Below are 26,485 nucleotides of genomic sequence, written 5' to 3' on the forward strand. Positions count from 1 at the left end.
AATCTAGCAAACTGGACTGTAGTTTGATAATAAACTTTATTTTCAAGTTATGTTGATGGTGTCTGGACCATAGAAAACAAGCACATATCAATATAAACATATGCATTTCAACCAAGTTCAACAAGAACTGAAAAACAATTGGGTATTTGTGGATTGGCTTCCGCCAACCGGTCTTAATATGCAATCGTTTCTGAAGCAGAGAAAAAAAACTACAGTAATAGACAGTTGATCTGATAAAACATTCGGCTTCGTCTTTTAATGCATTTAAGTCTTCGGAGTGGAGTCCAAATCACAAAGGTATATCTAGCTCATAGGAGGCTACCACAGGTGTTCCTGAGGGCCAATTCTGGGACAAGAGATGAGAAGAAGAGAACCAATACGACACGCAGGTCGACTGACGAGGAGGAATAGGAAAAAGAAAAGGAAGGAGTATATTATATCGTTCAATGACCAGACCAGTCTTTATGAACCTTTGTTTTAAGAGTGCATTTGTGCAATTTGACCATCAGGAGGCTTAGTGCTCCAGTCCAGCCAAGTCAGTGCATGACCAGAGTAATCCAGAACAACCACATACGCCACCGGATACAGTGATGCCGCGTAGAGCTTCTGCATTCTCTACGAGTCAGAAAGTCTTTTTTTTTTTTTTTTTCAAAAAAAAAAAAGAAAAAGAAAAAGACAAAAGAGAAAAAAAGACAAATAAACACCTGGGTTGATGATAAACAAAACCCACTTATGAGAGTACACTCAACAAGGTTTATTAGTGATATTGTTCAAATTTCATCACTTTGTTTTTGTCATTGTTTTTTTTATTTTTTTATTTGTTTTTTTTTGCTTTTGTTATTTCTTTTCCACATAAACGGGACAAAGGACAGACTCACAGAATGGAGAGCTTTGTTTTCTCAGAAAATGTTTAGCACAAGTGCACTGACCTGTATTCCGTCTGTTCGTCTTAAGTCTGTTGTTTTTTGTTTCTTTTTTTGTTTTGTTTTTATTTTGTTTGTTTGTTTGTTTATTGTCCATCAAGTTATTTTCACCTCATTCCTGAATTGAATTCATCATGTTTTAATGGCCTGCTTGAAGGCACTGCCACACACAAGGGGAAAGAAGCTACTGTCCAACACGCTCACGAGACAGTCCATTCTAAGGTCTAGTAGGGGTGAGAGTAAGGAAAGCGATATTATAGTGACGTGGTGGGGGGAGGGGCAGGGAGGGCTATAGATATAGCTCATAGTAATCGTCCAGCTCCTCGTGAAACAAGTCCCACTCGTCCTCCGAGTCCGTGGTGTCGTCGTCCGTCCCGGCCGCCAGGAGCATCAACAGCATCTCGCTAAGCTCGAAGGTCACCATCTCCTCGTCTTCGTTGTCGAAGGAGTCACTGCTCTCCCGCTCGTCAAGGAGGTCCCACAGGGGTGTCCGCCGCGAGTTCTAGGGGAGGGACAGCCAGAGAGAATGGGCAAAGAAAACAACACACATGGTTAAACAGATTGACCAGTACCACATTATAAATGTTGCTTGGTCTAAAAGCCAATAAATATGTGAATATAAAGGAAATGAAACTAGGCAAAACTATACCAGAATAGCTTCATTTCTCAGATGTACAATGCAGGAATTTAAACAGCCATTTGTCTAAAAATGACCTGTGCTGCTGACTGCTTGCAAAAAGCTTAAACTTACATCAAACTGCAGCTATCATTTATGGTGAAAAACAACTAGATCCAACAACTAAACAACCAGATGACCACGCTGCTCTGATGAAAATGCAGGACGACCCTCAAGGTTCCAAAATAAAACAAAGTGAAACAAAGACTGAAAGCTAATTCTATAAAAACAATTCTATCGACAGTCTCTGTAGATCTTACGCGGTTCCTCCCATTGGAGTTGGCCTGGCGGCGTTGCTGAGGTTGAGCCTCCTCCAGTCGTCCGTCAGGGAATGCATGCTTGTAGAAGCAGTTGGCCCCGAACGGGCATGTGCCACGACCCTCGTCAAAGTACCGGCAGGGCTTGGTTCTGTTGGCCGAGAGGGAGCGGGAGGTGAAAAAAAAAGGTCAAGTTACCTTAGGCCTTAGAACCTCAGACATTACAACCCAAAGAAATAGCAGAGTTTCTGTGAGCAATGCCCTATTAAGTGTAAGACACTGCATTACATTGCATTGCATCACCAGACACACACACTTAAAATAATTGAGGCCACTTATGATGACTATCTAATTTAAAGGCTTAATGACGACCTGAGGTCTGATAAGCCTCCTTTGGTAAGTGAGGCTGCAAATAAGACAACAACTGCACCGAGTTGTTCTGTATGATCACCCGGAGAGAAGAAATACTCTTTTCTGATTGGCTGGTAGGGTGGCTAATAATTCTGAACAATGGGAGACCTATGAAGTAGATCTGGTAAAAAAAGTTGAATCACCGTTCCATATCAATGCTTATGAATGGTAACTATTACAACCACAGTAGGACGACAATTGAGCCTGGAAGCAGGCTTCGCAACAAAGGAATCAACTGTAAACAAGCTTACTGTCCATGCTATCGCTGTTAGGGCCAAAGAAAGATGTCCAACAAACTGAACAAGTCGGCTTCTTTTTAAATGGAACTGCTTGTTTCCTTTGCGTGCTATAAAGGCATTACTACTGCCTATAGTGGCAACCGGGTGATAAGTGGGATAACGGCCTTTGAGGTGTCCTGTTACAGGACATTAATGGACTCGGGCGGAGGAAACTCCCCCCTCGTCCATTAATTCCGTATAACAGGACACGACGGCGGCTGTCATCCCTTACGTATTGGCCAACCATGAATAGTGGTTAGGAGCCCCTATAAATGGAAGCGCCCATCAGTACCCCATGCCGTCCTTGTACTTCTGAATGAGCTTCTGCTTCTCCTCCTTGTCCTCCACCCAGTACTCGCTCGGGATGACAAAGTTGGATGTGATTCGACATTCTGGGCAGGACCTGTGGATGGAGCGAAGTTGGTTGAGAGAGTGAGGAAGATACAGACAGATGGATGGAGAGAGAAAGAGAGAGAAAAAAAGAAAGAGATTAATTCCCTCAGGTTGTTTTGTGTAAGAACTCAAATGGCAATATCCCAAACAACTCTCTTAAAAACAAAAAAATCTGCCACGTATGCATTATGTAAAACTGATCAAAGTGGGGGAAAAAAATGTAAATAGCAGCAGAGACTATTTCTGCTTTGGTGTATGTCAGAACTCTTGCTGGAAACAGGTCACTCAGCCTTAGCCTGACCAAGTGGGGTGTGTATGCGGATGAGGCTACACTTTGACTCATTCGCTGAAGCGCTCCCAACACGTCTTAACCTCTATATCAGTTTTGTCTACTTCAGCCTCCACAGCTCATTTCCTGTGTGGGTTATCCACAGTGCACATAGGTACTGTGGCATCGCTGATGAAAGTGCAAAACATCTAAGATATGTGCATATTAATGGTCTCTTCTCAGTCTCCCTCCAAAATAATGAGAGGTGGCCTTTTTATAAAATGGTTAGTTATTCATTTATTTGTCTGCAACCTACTCAATTGTCGTACGGAAGATGAAGGCACATAAAGCCTTGGATTTATGCATTCATGTTCATGTTTTCATGCCTTCTAGATTGTTGAAGCCTAATAAAAAATGTAAATGATTTATTTGTTTGAAGTATACCAATTTACAAAATAGTACGGCCATTTAAATAGGACATCATTCTGGGAATGTGTGATATAATCCATTATTGATAAAAACCGAGGCTGCATCCACCACAAGGATTTCAAACAGAGTCCAGGCTCACATTTTCTGCCTTTCATGTCCTGATGTTAGCTCACCAAGCAGAAACATAGAGATTAATTAATTATATTGTATATTTAATAGGCACAATGTTTTGTTTTATTTGTGTTTTTTTACATTACTTTCTGCTAACAAACTCAAGACATACAAAAACAATTGCCCACGCAAAGCTCACAGGCTTAAAAATGTACTGTATTTACTTAGGAACAAGAAACGTAAACAAACAAACATTACATTTTACTTGACCATTTTTAAACTGTAAAACACTGCACAACACCCTCCACTTATGGACACACACAGAACAGGTAAACAAATGAACACACACTGAAACTACCACCTATTTCCTTTAACTGTGGTATTCAAGTCAAATCTGATGCATTTGTTTCTACCGTTGAGGAAACAAACAAAGAGGGAGTGTGTCCCGATGGCCTACTGAGTGGCTTAAAACCATTTCCTATCCCATAAAATGTCTGCCAAGTCTTTTCCTCAACCAAAACTATATTGTTTATTTCTGACTGTCATAGATGCAAGCCTCCATTATTCTGTGTTTCCTGACCACACTAGCTAAGCCTTGACAGTAGTTTTGTATCTGCACCTATATTTGCGGCAATAATCGTTTATATCGTTTAATAGCTTATAAACCTTAATAGTTTATAAACCTTCACGCACATCCTCAAAAAGTAACGCGTTGCTTATGCAAGATTCACACAAACTTTGCATATGCAGGATTCACACTAGCGTTAGGACCGTTGGTATAGGTGCAATACATGACAGTACATTAGCATGCAAGACCGGCTTTATTTACAACTCTGGGTCTGAATTCAGTGTTCTGTACTCTAATGGAACAAAAGAAAGACCTGCACACCGTATTAAAAGCTCCCACAAAACTTTATTCTGAGCAACGTTTCTTTTAGTTCAGTTTTTTGACCTAGCACTTGTGCCAGCTTTTTGTGGATTTGCATACCCTGAACTTTGCTCTGTACTAATGGAGCCATCCAATAACACATGTAGTGCCTACGTAGTACTGGGGCAAGGACTCATTGACAATGCAGCCAGTTGTGTGTGTGAACGGTTGGTGAAAAGGCAAGCAATCCCAAGCCCATATACATGTTAGTACATCCTAGTGGTGGCATCAAAATGAGCAAATGCAACAGATTACAACTGGTTGCATAAATATAAACATCTCCCTCCACACACACACACACACACACACACACACACACACACACACACACACACACACACACACACACACACACACACACACACACACACACACACACACACACACACAGAGAGAGAGGCCACTTACTTGATGATCTTGCTCTCAAACTGCTTGGCACTCCTCCACTTGCGGATGCACTTGAGGCAGTAGCAGTGGTTGCAGTTGGACAGGATGCCGAAGCGGCGCTCGCTGGGGTTGGACTTCTCGAACACCACCTCCATGCACACGCCGCACATCATGTCCTTACTGCGCTGGATAGCAAACGACAGCTCCATGTCCTTCTCGTGAGCCTCGATGCAGGCCTGGCAAGAGGACGACAAACGTGTCTGGGTTTAGACATCCATCCGAAAAACTCACGCTTGTTAGATAAATTGTATGAGCTGCATTCAGTGGCAATCTTAGCGTAGCGTATATGAGGCTACAACGTGTAATTAGCTTACAGAGTACCATCAGTCATAGCTATAAAAAGCTCACGTTACCCTAGAACACAGGTGATGCGTAGTTGTCAAAAATTGTGAAAGGTTTGGTCAGATATTTTTCTCCTAACTGGATTATTGTTGAAGTCTACCACTTCCTGTTAGGACAATGTTCACTCTAGGCATCTGATTGGGTGAGCGGCACCAGAGACACATGCCCTTAGAGCTTATTCAAAATCTCTCATTTTACACATGATGCATAGTGAAATAGGCCAGAATTCACATGAGAATAAAATTGTGGCCAACATACAAAATGTTGAATAATCTTGCCTATGAAACATGAGCGACATGTCACTCATCACAGACTACTGTGACTTTTCTAAATCTGAATCTTTTGATTAGGACCTCTGCTTCCCTAAATAAGTCCATTCTGGCTAGAAGGCTTTTAATGGCCCAGACAAATGGGTAGGCTGTTAAAATGCCCTCACTTGACAGACATCCAAACATAGACTCCGACAGCCCACAGCTTAAGCCATTAAGCCAACAGAGTTCCCAATTTGCTTGAAAAAAAAAAAAAAAATACGGTGCCTTATTCAGACGTACGCATACCTCCTGCAACTAAGGACAAGCTTGTCAAGTAGGCCACACACTTCATATCTCTCGCTCTCTCTCTCTCTCTCTTTCTCTGTCTCTCTGTTAATTCTTTTTCCAATACTCTATGGACAGGGTGCCTAGGGACATGTATAACTTCTTATTTTTACAAGGATATAGTTAAACAGTCCCTCCATGGATAAACAGCCAGGGTGTGGTGCTACAGGACATTCTGTTTGTTTTTGTGGTTGCATGGTGCTAAGTTGACCTCCACTCAAGGGCTGGAATGTGATACCAATTTCACCCTGTGCAGGGGTGAGAATTAGCACTACCAGTGCTGCACTGGCTAGCACTGACTCTTATGATAAGCCCCGGTGTGCATCAGCCGTCTTCCTTAATTAGGAGAGGAATAAATAGTCTTTTTAAGTTTACAGCAGGCACAGGCTTTGGAATACACAGAGTAGGCCTGGGTGGAGCTGGTCTGTAGAACTAGAGTTGTTTTTACACACATTATTTATCCAGCTATTGCACAGAGTATGGTAACCAAATTAGCAAGCAAATGTCAACAAAAATATGGAGTGAGTGAGCCGTGTAAGTGTGGTCTTCTACATACAAACTGTTTATTTAGTTATCATGCAAGAGTTCGATTCAACAATGGGCTCTTTTACCACCCTAGCCGTCCACTCAGGAAGGCCCTGGCCACTAAAAGGAGGCGTTGTTAGGGGAGTGTGGCCACTAAGAGGAGGCGTTGTTAAGAGGGTGTGGCGACTAAGAGGAGGCGTTGTTAGGGGACTGTCCGGGCCCTGACCGCTCACCTTGATGTGCATGGAGCGCTGGACGTTGTCGGACGGGTGGAGCACCTGCAGCCCGCACATGTCGCACACGTCGCCGTGGAGATAGGCGCAGTTGAGGCCGTAGCGGCACTCCCCCATGGCGGCGTATGGGCAGAGCGTCTTCTTCAGCTCAGAGTCGGTCTGCTCCTTCTCGTACTCCTCCTCGATTATGATCGGACCGGATCCCTCCAAAACAGCAGGGTCTGCTGCAGGGGTGGGGGGGGGGGGTGACAGGGTTATATTTGGAAACCGAGTGTGGGTTTTGGTTGTTCAGTCAGATTACTGTCAAGTTAACGAATAGGTTCTTCTCATCCCGACCAAGTTAAGCTTTGTTGCTACATGAATGCACTGCATAGTTGCATAATGCGTTTCCATTCACACAAGTGCAAAGGTTTATAGCTATGTTTTACATTGCGTTGTCCTCCACTCTCATTTTGCTGCAATCTTGAGCCAGTTGTAATCATAAACCGTAAAATAATAAAATTCTAATAATACAGTTGTAAACCGTAAAATAATAAAATTCTGACACAAAAATACCCTGAACAATGGTTAACTTTATGGCATGAATCACAAACGACCACAAAGCAGGAAAAACAAAATTCCTAAAGTTCCTGGCTGCATTTTGCACGTTTTTGTATGTCAGTTTTAAACAGAAACAAACAAATGCTGCACTGTCAAATGCTGCACTGTCAAAATCAGGTGCACCTGCTACTATTTGCGGAATCAGGTGCAGTGACCTGCAATGGTTTGGGTTATGGATTCTAACCATCTCTCACTAAAGAGTCATCAGCTATCTGCATTCTGACCATAACACCCTGAGCCGCTAGCTGTCCAAACAGTTTAATATGGGGACTTCCACCTATTTCCCTCGGAGCGATGTGTGTTTGCATGAGCATCTGTATGTGTGGGTGCGCACGTGTCTGTGTGTGTGCACTGTTGGCACCAGCCTAATATTTGTCAAAGGAATGTCCCCTTCTACTGAGGTCAGGAGGAGAGCAGAGAATAGCCCATTCAGTCACAAACCAGAGGACTCAATGAAGGCATCCTGGTGACACACTCTCTATGAGGCCCAAACATGCCCATCTCCCCCTGTTGGTGAAACTAGACTAGACATGTGGAAGTTACTGATCACATGTTTACTGTATATCAACTGTCGTAAATACCACTCACGGCCTCATTCACCCTGGACACGGTACATGTGGATTTGTTTACAAACTAGTAAAGATAATTTCCAAAATCCCATGTCAACTGACAAGGTAATGCTACACGGTATATTACAAATATTAAGTTATTGCACAACTGCTCTAAAGGAATTCCTGATTCTCCAACCGGGACCAGGGAGAGCAAGTTGCATGACTGGTTGTCCATAGCCGGCAGGTTAGTTAAGTTAAGTTAGTTTAATATTAACATGACTTTGAAGCTGTTATGTTATATTATATTATATTATATGGAATAAAACCTTGCAAAGGATGCCTTGAAGTATCAGTGTGCAGCATCCTGTTCTACTAAAGTCTCGGCGATGCACATAATTTACAAATGTGCATTCAGACAACTCTATTTGTTAGGTGACACTTTTACAGACCAATTCTTTGCCACAGAAAAGCAGGCATAATGCATGATACATGAGGACCCTGAAAAGGGTAAAACTGCATAGACATTATGATTTATGCTCCCCTCCTTGCAAAACTGCACACAACGTGTGGCTATGGGAAACACAAATGGGCTGACTTCAAACAAACAAAAACATCCACTTAAGAGGTAAGGATTTACATCCCTCAAGGAAACTTGGGCTTCATCATTCTCTCTGGGAATTCAGTCAATTAATTCCAGAGTTTAGCAGGAGCCTCGTCCCTGAACAACATCCTACCACAGATTGATTGTTTTTTTTTGTTGTTGTTTTTTTTTATTTGGCTACTGTTAATCACATTGGTGATCCTATGGAGACAAATACATATCAGTCTCACAGGGATTCACCACAGCCAGGTCCTGTGAATCACGTCATGCCACCAAGGTTGTCAAACACTTCAGATTAAATGAAATTATATTTGATGCCACTAAAGTGTTTGCCCACTTTAGTGGCATCAAAATGGGTAAACAGTTTGAACCACCTTTATGTTCTAAAAAGGGTATGACTGGTGCGCAGTATAAAAGTACAGTGGTTTGACATCCCCTTCCAACAACCTCAAGATTGTGCTCGTCATAAACAAAGGTTCGTATTTATATATACGTAACCTTACACAACCTAACTCAAGCTATAACTGAAATAGGTCATATGTCAATATAATCCCACATTCCTTTCCCATGCTCATCATGTGAAGCAGGAGACCTGATTGCAAATTCTGCTGCTGTCCATTTAACTTCTTTCTCATGGTAAACAGCGGCGCGGAGGTCCTCGACCGGCTGGCGCAGTGATATAAATAGATAGGGCATGTCTCACACGTCCAAAAGAGGAGGAGAGAAGCCCTCAGCCTAAACTGGAAGTGGCCTGATGGAAGACAATGATGAGACACCCTCTGGGAATTCAGTAAATGAATTCCAGAGTTTAGCAGGAGCCTTGCCCCTGAACAGAACAGCGTCCTGCCACAGAACATCCTGAACGATACTGCACCAATGACATTTGGTCATCAATCTATTCAGTTGAATAATGTCTACAGTAGTGTCCAAGCACGCAGGCCCCATAAGTTCTAAGGGTGCCCACCCTCAATGGCCTACTTACCCTTACTGACCATCATCTTCTAGTGTACATGCAAACACACACACACACACTTACCCCTCCCACAGTAAGGCTGGCCGGGCACAAACTCGGCAGCGTTGACCCAGTCCTCGGCACCTGAGCCTGGCATCTTGTCCTGGGCATCGGCGTTGCCGGCGGGCCCACTGGACACAGGCTCTGGGCCACTGGTGCTGGCTTGCGGGGGGGCAGTGGCGGGCAGCAGCAGGGGCGTCTTGGGGCCCGGCAGATCATCTTGCTTAGTTGGTTTGGTGTGTTCATACCTGAGGGAGAGGTGCGCTAGTTAGACTTAAATTGGCTTACTCCTATGCCTACTCTTACTACATCTTCCCGCAAGAAGCATAATGCATTTACAAATGCTATAGTTTACAACAACAAGTAACCGTATTTTTAACATAGGCTACATTTTACTGTATTTTTCTAACCTCTGTTTTTGATGGTGCTTAGAAATTGAGTGCACCAGGTTGGCAAAAATCATGCAATCATGCGGAATGGTATAATCTACTGGATTACATTATGAGTTAGACCAAGCTAGGACTCATCCTCTGGGTATTAGATCAGGCTGTAGTTTAGGCAAATTACGGAAAGAATATCATTGTATTACTTATTTATTTTTGTAAAATGTCTATAATATAACAACAAGCCCAGTTGTAGTGCTAATGTGTCCATTTCCTCAGTAACAATCATTAGGCCCATTGATTTTCTACTACCAAACAACACCTCATTGCCCCTTATCCTACTCATAACAGCATTTCCAAAGACAAGCAGAAACTTGTTACCACAGACAATTAGATTTACACCAAATAACAAACCATGCCTTCTGAGCTGGCTTGACACCACGCTTTTGCTATGGCAAAGTCAAGTGTCCGGACCAGATGCTGGTCTGAGCGTGGTAAGCCAGTCTGCAAAGGCAAAGTCCTTGACGTCCCAGTGGCACTATCAACACCCACCACAAGATCAACACAAAAAGGCGCAGACGGGCCGTGACGGCGACACTATCCGTTTGCACAAAGAAAAGATAAGAGCATCCCCCATCGCCCTCGCACCTGCCACCTCCAGAAACGGCAGCACGCGGACACTTGCTGTGAACCTCCTTTCTCTGACGCTGGCACTGCAACACTTCCAAGACAAATCCCGTTATGTACACTTTCTGCACCAATCCACCTGTCAAAAAGGCTTCTTCAACTGCACCCCCCCTCCTTTCCCCACCAACAGACAATGTAGTTTAAAGACAATGACAAAGACAATGACAAAGGCAAAGCTGCATAATCTTTCTTTCACAAGCGTCTTACACTATATTTTTAAGCAAATACAGTTGTTTATTTAAGATTAGTGAGCGTATGTTTTAACCTTTGTTGTGGCATCCATGTTTTTCACACATTCCGACGGCAAAGCACATGAACACTCGCGGTGGGAAAAACCAACGTAATCACAGGGGCGGTCCTTGTCATTCCCAGGTGCCATGAATGCACCGTTAGACTGCGCCTCTCACACGGTTTGCTATTGGACATAGATCAGTGTTAGCATTCTGTGAGGATGCACAGGATGACTAATCCTGGGACAAGGAGTATGGAACAGCCATGAATATCACACACATACACACAGGCACACACACACAGGCGCACACACACACAGGCGCACACACACACAGGCGCACACACACACAGGCGCACATGCGTACACACACACACACACACACACAGGCGCACACACACACACAGGCACACACACACACGCACACACACACACACACACACACACACACACACAAACACACACACAGGCGCACACGTACACGTACACACACACACCATCATTAAGTAGCCTCTCTCTGAGTTCAAGCACTAAAACTCTTCTTCGGTCTACTTTGCACTGGCATCATTTTTTCAGTGCCCACTGAAGCACTCGTCTGTACTAGAGCCGTATAGTGGCTTCGCTGTGCTGTGTGTGTAGGAACCAAGGAGGGCATAAATAAATGACGGAGAAGCAGGCACATACGAAGCAGGCACAGAATGGCGGCATGAACTGAATGAACCCAGCAGCAAAGGGAGAGATTGGTGGGGGTTGGGTACAGCGAGTGAGCAAGAGAGAGAGAGAGAGTTATGTAATTGCCATGCAGACTGCACTATCTGCCCCCCCAGGTCTGCGGGAAGGGGGGAGAGCAAGAGAGAGAGAGAGAGAGAGACAGACCGAGCAGGACACAATGGCAAAGGCTGCTGAATCCATCCATAATAAACCCCCACTCCTCCCCCTCCTCCTCTTCATGGCAACCCCTTCACTGGGCTCCTCCCCTCTGCATGGAAACAACAATAAGGACAGCCTCCATATGGAGACGGAAGACCCAATCATCCTCACGCAGCACGGCTGTTGGGCCAACAAAACCCCCATGTGCACCCCCCACTATCAAAACATGCAATCCCCCATGGACCAGCCCTGGGAAGTGTGTGTGTGTGTGTGTGTGAGAGAAAGAGAGAGAGCGAGAGAGAGAGAGCATATGCTGTCAAAGGAATGAGCCCCCTCACTCACACACACACACAACATTCTCACACAGCAGGACCCTCTGAGCGACACCCGTAACTATGGCAATGCTCTTGAACCCAGACACACTTGCAGGGGGCAAACATTGTCTGGGCTGTCTAGCCGCAAGGCTAATTTTGATAATGCTCCAAACTCAGACTTAGCCAAAGTCCATCAACCCCCTCAACCACCGCCACCTTCATCCCACCCCCTAAAACATTCCCACATTATTCCTTGGATGCTCATCTGAAGGCATGTCAGATGGACTGGATCCTGCCGTTTTGTTTGCAGCTGATGATAACAGCACCCTTAATCCCTAGTGACTGGAGGCACTGCAGAGGCTGATTGATCCCCCCACCCCCCCACTCATGACACACTCGGGCTTCAGCTGCAGAAAAGCTTCCAGGTTCCTCCCTTATACGGAGGCAGAAGCTCCAGGAGAGGATATGCCTTCATGCTGCATATCATACTAGAGTGTTCAACTCCGGCTGGGGCTATGTGAGAACATAGCCTGATAAGAACATTAACCAAAAGGGGAAACAAATGGGGGAACAATAGCAGCAACCCCAAAAGCAGTCAAGGGGTGACTTTCACCAAATGTGCACTCACCCCACCCCCACACCCCAACATGTCCTTCAAGTGTTTCCTTACACTTAGAGACAACTTTTGTAGATGGCGTCAACAACATGTTGATATTACACACTGGGCTTCTCAAATGACGCAAACATCAGAGCAGCATTCCATAACAATTCTCAGAAACCACTTCGCCGAGTGTGTGGTACACACACCTGTGCTGAACAGACTTCTTGAGTTTGGTTGCAGGGTTTTGTCAAAAAGGCAACTGGACAAAATTACAGCAACTAGGCCTACATTCTGACACAACAAAAGAAGTAGTCGAGTTTCCAACAGAGCATGACATCAGCAGCCAAAGAAATGGCTTACCTGCAACGGTCCCCAAAAGCACAGTATCCTTTCTGAAAGAACTTGCAAATCATGGCTGGCTTGCTGCTGGTGAGGTCATGCGAGTATCGACAGTTGTTCCCTTCTTTGCAAAGACCATGCATGAAATACCTACAAATCAAAGGAATAATAAGGTAACGTTTCACACGAAAACAACCTTTTCCTGTTTTCCACACTTGAAGGGCCAGCGGGTTAACCATGGACAATGGCAATCACCTTTCCCAAACCAATTTATTTCAATGGTCTTCTTTTTAGACATTTTAAACTTAAAATCAAGGGGACATGGGCTGATGACTAATAGAGAAGAGCTGACAGCGATTAAAACCTTGTTCACAAGCCAACGCAGATGCAAGGACTTGGACAATTGTTAATACAACTCACGCTATCCTCTCGAGTGAAAAATGACTCTCTTACATGTCAAATTAACAATCTTACATGTCAAATTAACTTAGACGGTCGTTAGAAACAACGCAGACAGTAACGAAAAAAATATTTGTCAGTTAAGGATAGGCTACTGAAACTATGGACATAAATGTTAAATCACACTCATGGCGTTTTTGCTGTTGCCAAAGTGTAGTGTTGTTCTGTCAATCATTTGCAATGTTTGTTTTTGACAGCCAATTTCACGTTCATGTAAGTTTTGAGCTTGTTGTGTATATTGTTATGCCACCTTGTGTACTGCTACAACTGTGTTCACCTTAAAGCGTAGGGAAAATAATGTATTTAACGTTGCCTAAACGACCGAGTGAGCTAGTGATAGCTAGCTAGCTGTTGAGGCTGGTGGCTGGATCAAAACAAATACCACATTTCGCACCAGCACAAAGACAGCGTTTACCTCGCCTATCAAATGATTACAATGACAACAGTAAGACATAATACCAACACTTACGTCGAATTTTCACATGAACAACATCGTGTAAATTCTGTCTCACCTGCAGGTTACGTGTTTAGTCCAGCTTCCCGATATTGCTGGGGCCGCTGTCGATGCTGCCGCTGCCTCCGCCATTGCTGTTTATGTTGAAGGAGAGCGCCCGGTTCTTCCGCGCTGTTTCGCTTGTTTTCGGAAAGCCGAAGCTCAGTCGGCCTCCGGAGCTTCTCCAGCGGCAACCGCCAGGGGGCACGAGCGCCCGGTTATACGTCAGAATTGCATCAACAAATCATCTGATGATATCATGGATTTGGCATAGTGACAACAAGTGCAGTTGTGACATCAATCACATTCTTGAACGCCCACTAAACACCCGTGGTAGGCTACATCGGCATGCTTTTGTTGGTAATTTTCTGGTTATTTAACCCATTATGCAACACCAAACAGCTATAGCCTAAACACAACATTGTATAATTTTGTATGCTCTGCTATTGGGGACAAAAATACAATAATTTTGTATTCTATGCTATTGGGGACAAAAATGTTATCGAAATTAACAGAAACGTTTCTCTCGGAGTACATTGATTCTGAATATTAATGAGTAGCCTAGCCTAGGCCTACTACACACCAGAACCAAATGCATTACTTCAAGATCTTAACATATGTTTTTATACTGTTGTGTGTGTGTGTGTGTGTGTGGCTGGACAGTTTACAGTTGCATAATCTCAGACAATCTCCACAACTTCCTGATTTCCTATTTTATGTAACAATGGGCTTCCAAAAACCAAAGCATGTGCTGCAGCACATGGTTAATTCAGTTAGTAATAATAAAAAATAACAACACAAATACCTGTCTAGATATAGGCCTAAGCCTAGTTTCCAGATGTACTCTCCATTCAGCTCATTTATACCTAATTGATTATAGCCTACTATTTCCCTCATGTTTGGCTCAGCAGTGATGTTCTTCATTGTTCTTCATGACATGATTCAGGAGTTGCATGTTGGTAGAATTCAAATAAAATCCTTGCACAGCTATTTTTGACCTATAGGCTACTCTGGAGTGCCAAACTGAGCAGCATTTCCTAAATTGACAACACAGAGTTGCTAGGAGACCTAAAGGAAAGACTGCCATCTGTCTAGACAGGAGCATTGTGCCATCTCCATACCGCCTGTCTCTATTTTGTGGAGCTATATCACAGAACCCATTGGTTAAGCAATTATGATACTTTGGTGCCAAACTCATCTCATCTTCACTAAATTAACTAAATTTAGTGCTGAAATAAACCATGTAATATACCCATATCACACATATCTCTAATTTAAGGATGCAATACTGTTCTGAAATGCTTGTAGGTATTAAAAATGTTTTTATTTATTTGTATTTATTTGATTCCCGAATACACACAGCCAGTGGCTGTTTTCTTGCGAAGAAAATCATACCCGGTCTGATGTAATTTACTATGATTACATTTCTATATCTATTGTGGGAACTTCCATATTTACGGATTTCGAGTATGACTACACTGCACTAACCACAAATCAAGCGGATTTTTGCAACAATAATGAGGTGGCACCTTTCGCAATGTCATGCTTGCATTGTTCACCAGATTGACCACCACTACAAGAGATACATTGTGCATGTACTTTCATGTCACAATGGGATACAACTTGTTTTAGCATGTAGATTTCTTCAGAATGCATGTGGATGGATACTCCACAATCTTGTGAATTATAGAAAAAGGAATTCATATCTAATCTAGCTAATACACTCAACTTGTAAATACTACCAACAGCACAACTGACAGTTAGTTTGCTAATGTAATTTAAAGGTGCCATTTGTAAGAATTGAGGTAAAAATATCCAAAAAAAATTAGCTACACCTTTTAGGCAAGTCCTTTTAGGCAAGTCCCTCCACTCGGCGGCCATATAGCAGCGCTTTTTGGGCACTCATCGGGCATCCAGAAATGCGCGTGCACAAGGCTTCACGACACCAATCTTGCTCCAGCGGCGAGTTCACAACACATGATTGGGAAGATGTCTTCACAACACACCATATGATTGGCTCAATGTATTCACATCACACCACATGATTGGCTCAATGTATTCACATGTCAACGTTTTGCCGAGGAAGGGGTGTGATGTGTAGTAACGGCCATATTGGCGTTACAAACTAGCCCCATGCATTTCTATGGAGGGTGTCTTGAGTGCTGTGTCTCCTCATTAGAAAGTCTCTGGCTATGCGCATCAAAAGAATGAGAAGAAATAAGGGCGATGATGTCATTAAAAAAATGACAAGGTATAGTGCTGCAGAGATATCAACCTGAATTAGCATGCTAAATTACTAGCCACAGCCTGACAGGTGTATACTCTTTGGTTCAAGTACGCCCACAAGCTGTGCGCGTTATCTCTGCAGCACTATACCTTGTCATTTTTTTAATGATGTCATCGCCCTTGTTTCTTCTCATTCTTTTGATGTGTGTAGCTCATTTTTTGGATATTTTTACCTAAATTCTTGCACATGGCACCTTTAAACAGTGTATTTGATATAAAAACTTTTCAGTTTAAAATTTGTGCCAGGAAATGATTAGCTTGCAGAAGAACAGGTGCATTTATCTCCCCACCACATGTGTACCATTCAAATATTTATTTTATTATTATTATTATTATTAGTAGTAGTAGTAGTAGTATTAGTATTGTTATTAATCAGTAGCTTTAAACATGAAAACATGAATCTTTTTCTGCTATAAGTTCCACTGTTACTGTGCACACTACAGCAAGGAGAGTGTCCTTGCGGTTCCTGGTTGCTTGGTTTTGAATCAGTGGGAGAGGTAAACACAGAGAGCGTCATTGTTCATCTTTTCATCAGTCTCACTCTCAGTGGAATACTCTCTGGATTCCTTCCTGGTAACCAGGCCCTTGTGTTGACCACACTGTTTTTATCCTTTGGTGCTATACAAGGTCTCATAATATCTTACATTGGGAGCTGCCACACTGAAAGCTAGACAAAACAAATCATGTAACGTAGTTGAACACGAAATGAGAAGCACATAGCAAGGCTTTTGTAGGATTTCTCTCCAAGGAGAATAAACCATGGGATAAATTACCTGCTCTGAAGAGGCCTTAAGCTGTGGACAGATGAATGCAGGTGTTTTGTAAGCTGGATGAGTTCCATCTGTTCTGCTGACCTTATAGTTTATTTTCCTTCTATAAAGCAACACAGCAGCTGCTGTCACAAACACATGGAAATATGTTAAACTGCACATTTATTTACACATTCATCTGGCATTAATTTTCCTTTATAAACATCCTTAAGTATGAAATAGTATTCAGAAGGATCATGGCCTTTGTGAATGGTTTGTGACAGCAAGAGTTATATTGACAAAAGGTTTTGAAAACACACATTTCCTTGCATGCCTTTTTAGATTTCAGCATGTGTAATGTTTTTCATTCAAAAGACAATGAATATATTGAACATATTTCAAAGACAATGAACATATTTTGCTGTCAGCATGTCTGTACCGCAACGTGTGACAAGTGTGAGAAAGTATAACAGCATGAGTTTGATAGCAGCTCACATGAAGTCAAGGAGAAATATATTGCCGGTGACTGCACCTTGTATACAAACACTTGAAGTGATGGCCCATGGCGAAGAGATTTGTTGTCAGAAAGATGATTGTGATATGTGACCTCTCAATCTCTCCTCTATCTATCCACCCTTTAGTTCTCAGCATAGAGACTGAACAGCAGAGTATGTATCATGCTTGGATACCAAATAGAAATCACTGTCCTTGGAAACAAGAGAGATCTGAAAGTTGGTGGTCGGTAGGTCTTTGTTCCGTGATGGAATATTCCAGAATCTTCTGTGTACTGAAAGATTATTGAAAAAAAAAAAGAAAAAAGGTCAGTGTCCTGCGTCACTAAGTGTGTTTGAAAACATCACTCTTCAATTCCTTTTTTCCCTTTGGTCATTGTTGTACACAATGTTTAATGTTTGAGGAGGGACTTCATCCTTTACTTTCCGTTCAACCCCTTTATTATGCTCCTTTATTAGGGGACCCATTAAAGCATGATTACTGCAACCATCCCCTTTCTATTTGTTTTAGTGATATATTCCATGAGGAGGTTACTGGGTTGGTGTTGGTAAGGTATATAAACACTCTGATGATCAACAATCATTATTTGCTAAGGGTCTATCCATGTCAATCTCTTGCCTGGAAATATTTGTTTTTATTAGGGATGAAACACTGCAGTTTGCTCTTAATGTTTTTTACCCATTTGCTCTGCTACACTCAGGCCAGTATGGATGGCAAGAAGGGCAACAGAGTGAGTTCAATGCACTGGACGGGTGAAAAAGGTTTCCTGACACGAAAGGGTCGGCATGCGTACTCCAGAGCTCTTCGTGCTGAGCACACCACCAGTACTGTACACCCGAACGACGGGGATTTGGACCGCCTCAGCCACGGCCAGTTTGGGAGTTTTGGAACGAGAGGCCAAGTCCGAGACGGTCAGCAGAACAGTGGTCATTTCAACTCTGACACGGTGGGCAAAATATGTTCTTATTCATTCAAATTTCCAATTGGTATTTAATTTTAGCTATTCATGAACCACACCTGTATCCATTAGCCTACTATTAGAATCTTTTTTATAAATAAATAAAATTGTACTATAAATGTTTACTATAAATAATCAGATTTTACTATGCAAATATTTCACTGCTCACTTTCACTGTTTTCTAATGTTACTGATTTGATCTGTACCAGCATGCATGTAATGGCATCCAGTCCCGTGGCTGTGCTACGGCACAGGATTGCTCTGGTTGTCTGGGACTCTACACATGCAGTTTGTCCCAGAGGAAGTGTCGACTGAAGGGCCTGTCCCGCCACGCAGGTAGACCCACCATCTCACTAAAGACCCATGACCCATGCAGTATTAGATTCTTGTTTGCTTTAGAGGAGGCATGCAATGTTGCATGGTATGTTATGCTGGATTTGAAAATTTCATTTGCTGCACAGTCTGTGACAGATTGTATGACAGGTTGTATGAACAATGCTACATGAACAATCTTTCTTTTGGGCAGATATTTGTCATTTTTTTAGCAAAAATCTAAAACATGTGGATTGGTAATTTTATATTGACAACCAACTTATTCATTTTCTCATACAGGCAGATTCTACAAAACCCTAAGAATTGCTTGAATTGAATTGATAAGTTTACATCCTGCATCCACAGCACAGAGGCAGGCTAACGAAACGCTAGCGACTGTTGCAAACGTGTGTATAATGGCAGAGCCGGCGAAGAAGCAGCGAAAACCCTTGACGGAAGATGCAAAGAAAAGGAAAAGAGCTTCAGATTGAGCGAGGGGGAGTTTCGTAGAGAAAAAGCATCAGGCTTGCCTGGTGTCCCTTTAAAATGCTCTTGTTTGCCCTGTGGTATGGGTCATGAGAGTGGGTCTGGGGAGTCTATTCAGCATTGTAATCTTGTGCTTCTGGATTTAATACCTTGCTTAATATTAGAAGTGCTGAGGCTATGCTATTCAAAGTAAACTACTTACTACTAAACTTTGTCTATTTTATTTTATTTTATTTTATTTTGCATGAACACACTAAAATGTTCAGAGTGCTGGACTACTAATTGCCATTGGACCTATTGGAAAAGTACTGTTCATTTGATTTTTGTACAAGATATAAAAAAAACCCCCTGCAAATTAAAATGATCAGTACACACATTCCAAACCAGAAAACTTTAACCCTTATTTTCCTCTGATTTCACACCTAAAGCTCATTTAAAACAATTTTAGCTGATGTTGTGTATAACAGCTCCCTACATGCCTGCTGAGAGTTGGTGTGGGGTGGAATGGTGGTAAAACAAAGAATCCCAATGTTCCTGTTCTAGCTGACAATCATCTTCCAACTTCTCATTTCTTAAATTGCTTAGTTGATATGAAACAAGTGAACAATAAAAAAATGGTTAGACGTGCAGGGCTCAAAACAGGAAGAATTAACACTTAACCAAGATCCAATAAAAAAAATGTTGCAATCTGAGAATAGAGAAGAAGGTTGATTTGGCTAGAACTGCTATGCATGATGATACCCAACTATAGACCCAATCTGCACCTGTCTTTGACAAATCCACTTGGGTGAAAGAACATCACCTCCTTCACCTAAACCCGTCTAAGCCCAAACTGCTGGTCTTCCCAGCCAAACAAACCATATATCACATCAACATCAAAATGGACTCCTCTCTTGCTTCTACCAAGGCTACAAGAAACTTGGGTGTCATGACTGATGACCTAACCTTCTCTGACCATTTTGCCTCTGTCACCCCGGTCATGCTGCTTTGCATATTTTCTGTATAAGAAAAATCAGACAGTACCTAACCCAACATACAACCTTGCTCTTGGCACAGATCAGGGTTATCTCTCGCATCGACTGCCAAGCCCTCCTCATGGGCCTTCCGGCTTGTGAAACTGCTGTAGATAGTCCAATGCAGCGGCACGTCTGGTTTTCAATCGAGCAAAAAGGGCAAGTTACCCCGCTGTTCATTGAGACCCACTGACTACCCATTTCCATCAAATTCATGTAATTTGCTTAGAAATGCTTGCTTAGAAGTGACCCTTGTAAGGTGTTCATATTTTTGTTACTCAGCCAATGTTCCCGGGTCTGGTGGATCCACCACATTATTAGGCTTTTAAATCAATACATTGAGTAGTTGTGGAAGTGTGCACATCCCCACCAGTGAGGTTCAGGGCCAATGGAATTAGAACTCAAAAGGAATGAAATGCCCGCACTCTGCTAAAACTCCCATATATTTATTGTGTTGCAACGTTTCGACCCAGCCTGAGGAAGACCCAGTCGGGTCAAAACGTTGCAACACAATAAATATATGGGAGTTTAAGCAGAGTGCGGGCATTTAATTCCTTTTGAGTTTTAAATCAATACAGCCATAACAATTTATGTAAAAATACTTAACAAATGTTTACTTTATAGCTCAATTATCAATGATATAGACATCATTTATGGTTCATATTTGCCATTTACCCCTGTGAGATCACATTTATGATCATTTTCGTTTTTTTTTTTCAATTCTAAAAATAAAATAAAAAATAGAAAAAAATGTTTTGATCATTATTGGTGCTTATTTCTTAGAACTTAATCAGAACAAGTGAAAGTGCTTGAAATGTAACAATTTTGTAACTTTGTGTGGAAATAGCAGGTGCAGAAAGATAACATTCCCTCACACAGACACACATATGCGCACAGACACAGGAGGAGGACACAGTTAAAGTACACAGCGCCTACAATTATTACACTTGGGTCCAGTAGACCCGAACACCACATACTGTATGTAATAGCTATGTGAAGGGGGGTGTACTGTGTGCAGTCATTGAAAATAAGTTATTTTTTACTGTATGTTCTTCACAGAAAATTAGCCAATGCCAATGAGTTTAATTTAGAAGAAATAATAAATAGCATAATTTTTATTTGAGCAAACATTGAAAACAGGTCCCACAGACCTGAACACCTTAGGGTTAAATGCTCTGTAGCAGCCCCTTGGCTGCTACATTCCTCCAACATCGCCTGGCACTGCCGTCCCTATACATACATGGCAATAGACTATTTTCATTTGTAGTTCTGATAATGGAACAACTTACCAAGTGCCAGAGGTGTCCCTCTTTATCTTCAAGAAGCTCTTGAAGACCCAAATCCTCCGAGAGTACCTCCCCTCAACACCTCTATGGCTTAAAATGATGTGTATGCATGCACTTGGTTCTGTCAATCACAAATTTAGTATTGAATAAAGAGTTTTTAAAAACTATTGATGATATTGAAGAATACAGTGATGGCACAAATGATTGAAAATTCACATCCAAACACACAAACACACCTGCTGAGATCCGCATCCTCACACCTGCCAATCATGTATGTTTGTCACCTGTCAATCTCAGTCTCTATCTGCTTCACAATCCCTCCCCTATGCCAGGGAAAATGCCTTTGCAATCATGTTGTCATCTCCCAGATAGGCCTACACTCCATGTAGGCCATGTAGAAGCATGTGCCCCTTCCCAATGGCAAGGCCAAGCATGTGCAATAAAATATGTCGCTAAGGAAGTAGTTCTACAAAACTTGAAATCAAAGAAATCTTGCCACATCAATCACTGGACAAATTTAATCTCAGAACACATTTCAATGGAGAAACACAATGCACACAGAAGGAAGCAAATTTTGAAGACACCTGGTCCCCATTTTTGACGTTTCTAAATTCCACAAAAACAACTCCAAGCCGTGTACATTACCAGACACATACAGTACCTCCCTCTTCCTTTCTGTAAAGTTTATTCATTTATTTTATTTTTCTTTTCCCTTTTGCTTTTACCCCTGCAGCTACCACTATTCACACTCATGCACAACACGTTTCCAAACCCCTTTCAACACCTTAACCGTGACCAACTAACGTGAATCACAGATCATAAGTATAAGTAAGTATATATACTCTTTTGATCCCGTGAGGGAAATTTGGTCTCTGCATTTATCCCAATCCGTGAATTAGTGAAACACACTCAGCACACAGCGAACACACAGTGAGGTGAAGCACACACTAATCCCGGCGCAGTGAGCTGCCTGCAACAACGGCAGCGTTCCACTAAGATTTACTTAAGGCATTAAGATCAATTTCCAAAAGATTTTATATTCCTCTTTTTAGTCAACTTTAGCATGGGTTCAAAAACGTATGACCCTGGATGTACATTTGCTGTTGATAATGTGGCTAACTTGGGTCTAATTGGGGCAAAAAATATTTTAACCATGGTCAGCAGAATGGTCTGCCAGTTAATGCCATAATATATTTATGTATTTTATATAGAATTTCAGTGTGTACTTTTCATCTTAACTGCAGTTAAATGGATAATTTATACTATCTCTGCCAAAGAAGTAATTTCTATCTAAATTGTCTGTCTGTCTGCTTGTGTGTTTATTTGTTATTTGTTTGAATTATGCAAAAACTGCCAATTTTCATGAAACCTGGATGTATGGAGAAAGGTCCAAAGAAGAAGCCATTGCATGTTGAAACTTTGCAAAATAGGGCATTTGCCCTTCGAGTCCTAAGTCCAAGCTGGCATTTACATGTATGGCATTGACTTTCCAACTTTCCCATGTCTTACGAAAATACATCTTTGGTATTTCTTAATCTGTGTTTTTTGAGGTTATCTACTAATGAAATGAGGAACTCACCCACTCTGACAGAAAGAAAAAGGAAACTTGGGTGTTTTTGAAATACTTTACTGAGTCAAAGTCAAGGGAGAATAATTTTGTCTTTATTTTTTATTCTTTGGTTGTAACAATGTGGCCCATCAAAAGTGCTGCTTCTAAATAACTCACGCTGACATGATTTTGAGAAGGGCAAGTCTGATACAGTATGACCGCTGCTGGTGTAAGCTCTTTTGCCCGGGAGCGCTTGATTTTACAATCCATCCATATGTACTCACACACACACGCGAAAATGACAGTAGATGGATATTGTAATGATAGAAAACAATAACATTATAGAAGTGACCCTGAAATAACAAAATACTGCCTGATTAAAAGAAAATGCCAAATAAATGTTAAGTGTCTTCCACAAACTGAATTTTTTTTTAGATTACCCTGTGAATGTGACCACAAAAACAACAAAGCAACCATTTTAAAATAAGAGAAGTACAGTATTGCAACTAAGGGAAATTGCGAAAACACAGTCATATATTCTTTTTTTTTACAGAACATGTACTAAAATAGTTAGAGGATGTGTAAATAAAGTTAGAGGATGTGTAAGACCTTAGCAGATACAACATGGTCTTCTGGGGAGACACACACATAAACAAGAAAGCCCACAAGTGAGTACAGATCATAAATTACAGATGAATATACATTTTATAAAGTTTGCAATATTTTACTACAGCTTTAATCTTAATAATATTGATGTTTCATCCCTTTTTTCAGTATGTCCCTTACATTTTGGATCATTGGCATATTGTCTGTTGTGATTTTACTCTCTGGGACTACGGCTGTAGATACTGAAGAGATAGGATTTGAAATGTGTGTGACATTAAGAGAACATACAAAGAGCTTAAGACACCTCAAACTCACTGCAATTCCACCAAACCTTCCAAAGAAAACTGAATACTTGGACGTGTCTTATAACAACATTGCTCGAATTGAAGATGGACAACTAATAAATCTTACCAACCTTTGTTTCTTGAAAGCAACACATTGTAATCTGAAGTTCATTTCTCCGGATGCCTTCATCAACAACAAAATCAAGGTGCTAAACGTCTCCTATAACCTTTTGAAAGTCATCCCTAACATGAATCTCAACACATTTCGTATCATAGACCTCTCCAGCAACAACTACTTCAGCTATGCTCTTCCAGATAGCTTTTCCAAATTTAATAATCTTGAGATCCTTGCTCTTGGAAGTCAAAATGCTACTTCACTGAAACTCAAAGACTTCAGTTTTTTGAAGGACATACATTTAAAGCAGATTATTTTAGGTGAGGGCATTCAGTTGCAAGAATATGAACCTGGATCTTTAGCTCAGTTGAAGTATCTGAAAGAATTGACTCTCAATGCCTCCTTTTGCCGGAATTTTGACATCTTTGAACAAATTCTTGTTGACCTTAACCAAACGCAAACACAGAAGCTGAGTTTATTAAAGCTTGTTCCTGATGATTGCAATGCAGTTGTTGATCCTTTTATTGCCTTAAAAACCTTTCACAGTCTGAGAAATTTAACTATAACACAAACCTGGATAAATAGCACATTCATGTTAAAATTAATACAAAATGTTTGGCATTCTCCAGTTGAAGATTTGACTTTTATCAATATTGTTTACAATGAAGACACTCCTTATGGATTTCAATTCCCAGACCAGAATACCACAATACAAATCAAATCGATTACATTTGATGGTATCAAGCACTATCAATATAGGTACCCCATAATTAACATGAGCATGAATCATGTTACAGAGTTGTCATATCTGAAGTTCTCAGGCACCGGAATGAACATTCTCCCCTGTAATTTGATGTCTGCCATACCATCATTACAGACTTTGGATCTGTCAGACAATCTGCTGGATGAGTCTGGCTTTTGGTGGCCCTTTTGCAAACCAACAATGATCTTTCCATCCCTCAGACACCTCTCATTGAGTCATAACCGTTTCATTGACCTGGCTATTATATCTCAGCAATCCAGTCAGATCAAACTCCTGGAATCTCTGGACCTGAGCTTCAACTCCATCCGCCTAACTGGCCCATGCTCATGGTCCCCTAATCTAACTGAGCTGAGTCTCAGCCACAACAACCTGGGCAATGACATCTTCGAACACCTCTCACCTTACTTCAAAAGAATCGATCTCTCAAAGACTGGAATTACCTCCATAAGCCAAGCCATTCTGTCAAAATTACCCCATCTGACACATTTTATTTTGAGTTCCAACAGCATTCAAGTCATCCCACTGGACCTCAGAGCCCCACTGCTGCATGCCCTGTTCACTGACCAGAATTCAATTGCCTATATTAGCGAGGGTGTGTTGGACGGCTTGCCCAAATTGGAGACAATGGTTGCAGGGAAAAATCCATTCAGCTGCACTTGTGATTCTTTCTGGTTTGTCACGGCCATGAACAAGTCTCTACTACTAGACTGGCCCCTGGACTACACTTGCAGTACCCCTCCTTCCTATGCTGATCAATCGCTGGTAAATCTCCATTTTGGACATCTGTCCTGTCGCCCAATCCTCCAGGCGTCTACGGCATTGTCAGTTTTAACCATCATCATTGCAGTATTTGCCATCACATTTTATGCGTGTGATGGTGTTTGGTACACCAAAATGCTGTGGTTTTGGATCAGGGCTAAACGGAGAGCTCATAAGGGGAAGGACAGGCTGCTGAAGTGTTCCTTCAACTACCATGCTTTCATCTCTTACAGCCAGCACGACTCAGACTGGGTGGATACACAGCTGGTGCCAACCCTGGAGGGTGCAGGCCTGTCACTTTGCATTCATGAACGTGACTTTGAACCGGGGCAATGGATTGTGGACAACATCATCAATTGTGTGGAGGCCAGCTATAAGAGCATATTTGTGCTCTCTCAGAACTTTGTTCAGAGTGAATGGTGCAACTATGAGCTCTTCTTTGCCCAGCACAGAGCTATTAGCGTGGACCAGGACTCTGTGGTGTTCATTCTGCTAGAGCCTATCCCACCTGACTCTCTGCCAAGAAAGTTCTTGAAACTGAGGACCCTCCTCAGGCAGCAGACATATCTAGAGTGGCCTAAGGATGAACGCAAAAAACATCTGTTCTGGAAGAGTCTCAGATCCATGTTACAAACTGGGGACAAGGGAATTACACTGAAGAATGTAGCAACAAACATTATGGATACATGCTCCTTGTTAGCAAACCAAGGTTAAAGCATTTGAATGCCATATAGCCTATATCATGATGATGATGATGATGATGACAGTAATTAAGATAAATAATAATTATTAAAATGTTTTGAGGAGATGATTTTCGAAAGTTTTAGGTTGTTTTAAACAACTATGCATC

At 41.9% G+C, this 26,485-nt stretch overlaps 2 protein-coding genes and 1 long non-coding RNA gene across 4 annotated transcripts; 2 read left to right on the top strand and 1 right to left on the bottom strand.

The window, feature by feature from the left end:
• Positions 1–17: 17 nt before the first annotated feature.
• mkrn1 (makorin, ring finger protein, 1) lies at positions 18–14,172 on the bottom strand. The gene is made up of 8 exons (XM_048268082.1): positions 13,976–14,172; positions 13,026–13,154; positions 9,606–9,829; positions 6,818–7,041; positions 5,083–5,297; positions 2,838–2,948; positions 1,860–2,007; positions 18–1,425 (listed from the first exon to the last, which is right to left on the bottom strand). Exons 1-8 carry the CDS (start codon positions 14,047–14,049, stop codon positions 1,213–1,215), a joined length of 1,338 nt encoding a protein of 445 aa, XP_048124039.1. The 5' UTR covers positions 14,050–14,172; the 3' UTR covers positions 18–1,212.
• Positions 14,173–16,384: 2,212 nt separating this feature from the next.
• On the top strand, positions 16,385–19,164 carry LOC125310558. 2 transcript variants are annotated; one of them, XR_007196319.1, is made up of 4 exons: positions 16,385–18,056; positions 18,205–18,450; positions 18,672–18,798; positions 19,075–19,164. It is a non-coding gene; the product is annotated as an uncharacterized LOC125310558 (long non-coding RNA). The 2 variants fall into 2 exon arrangements; XR_007196320.1 differs by having other exon boundaries at positions 19,141–19,164.
• Positions 19,165–23,749: 4,585 nt separating this feature from the next.
• Positions 23,750–26,349, top strand: LOC125310999 (toll-like receptor 1). The gene is made up of 2 exons (XM_048268803.1): positions 23,750–23,776; positions 23,883–26,349. The coding sequence occupies exon 2, from the start codon at positions 23,884–23,886 to the stop codon at positions 26,347–26,349; it is 2,466 nt and encodes an 821-aa protein (XP_048124760.1). The 5' UTR covers positions 23,750–23,776; position 23,883.
• The last annotated feature ends 136 nt before the right edge of the window (positions 26,350–26,485 follow it).

This window comes from Alosa alosa, chromosome 17 (assembly GCF_017589495.1).
Source record: "Alosa alosa isolate M-15738 ecotype Scorff River chromosome 17, AALO_Geno_1.1, whole genome shotgun sequence".
NCBI lineage: Eukaryota > Metazoa > Chordata > Actinopteri > Clupeiformes > Clupeidae > Alosa > Alosa alosa.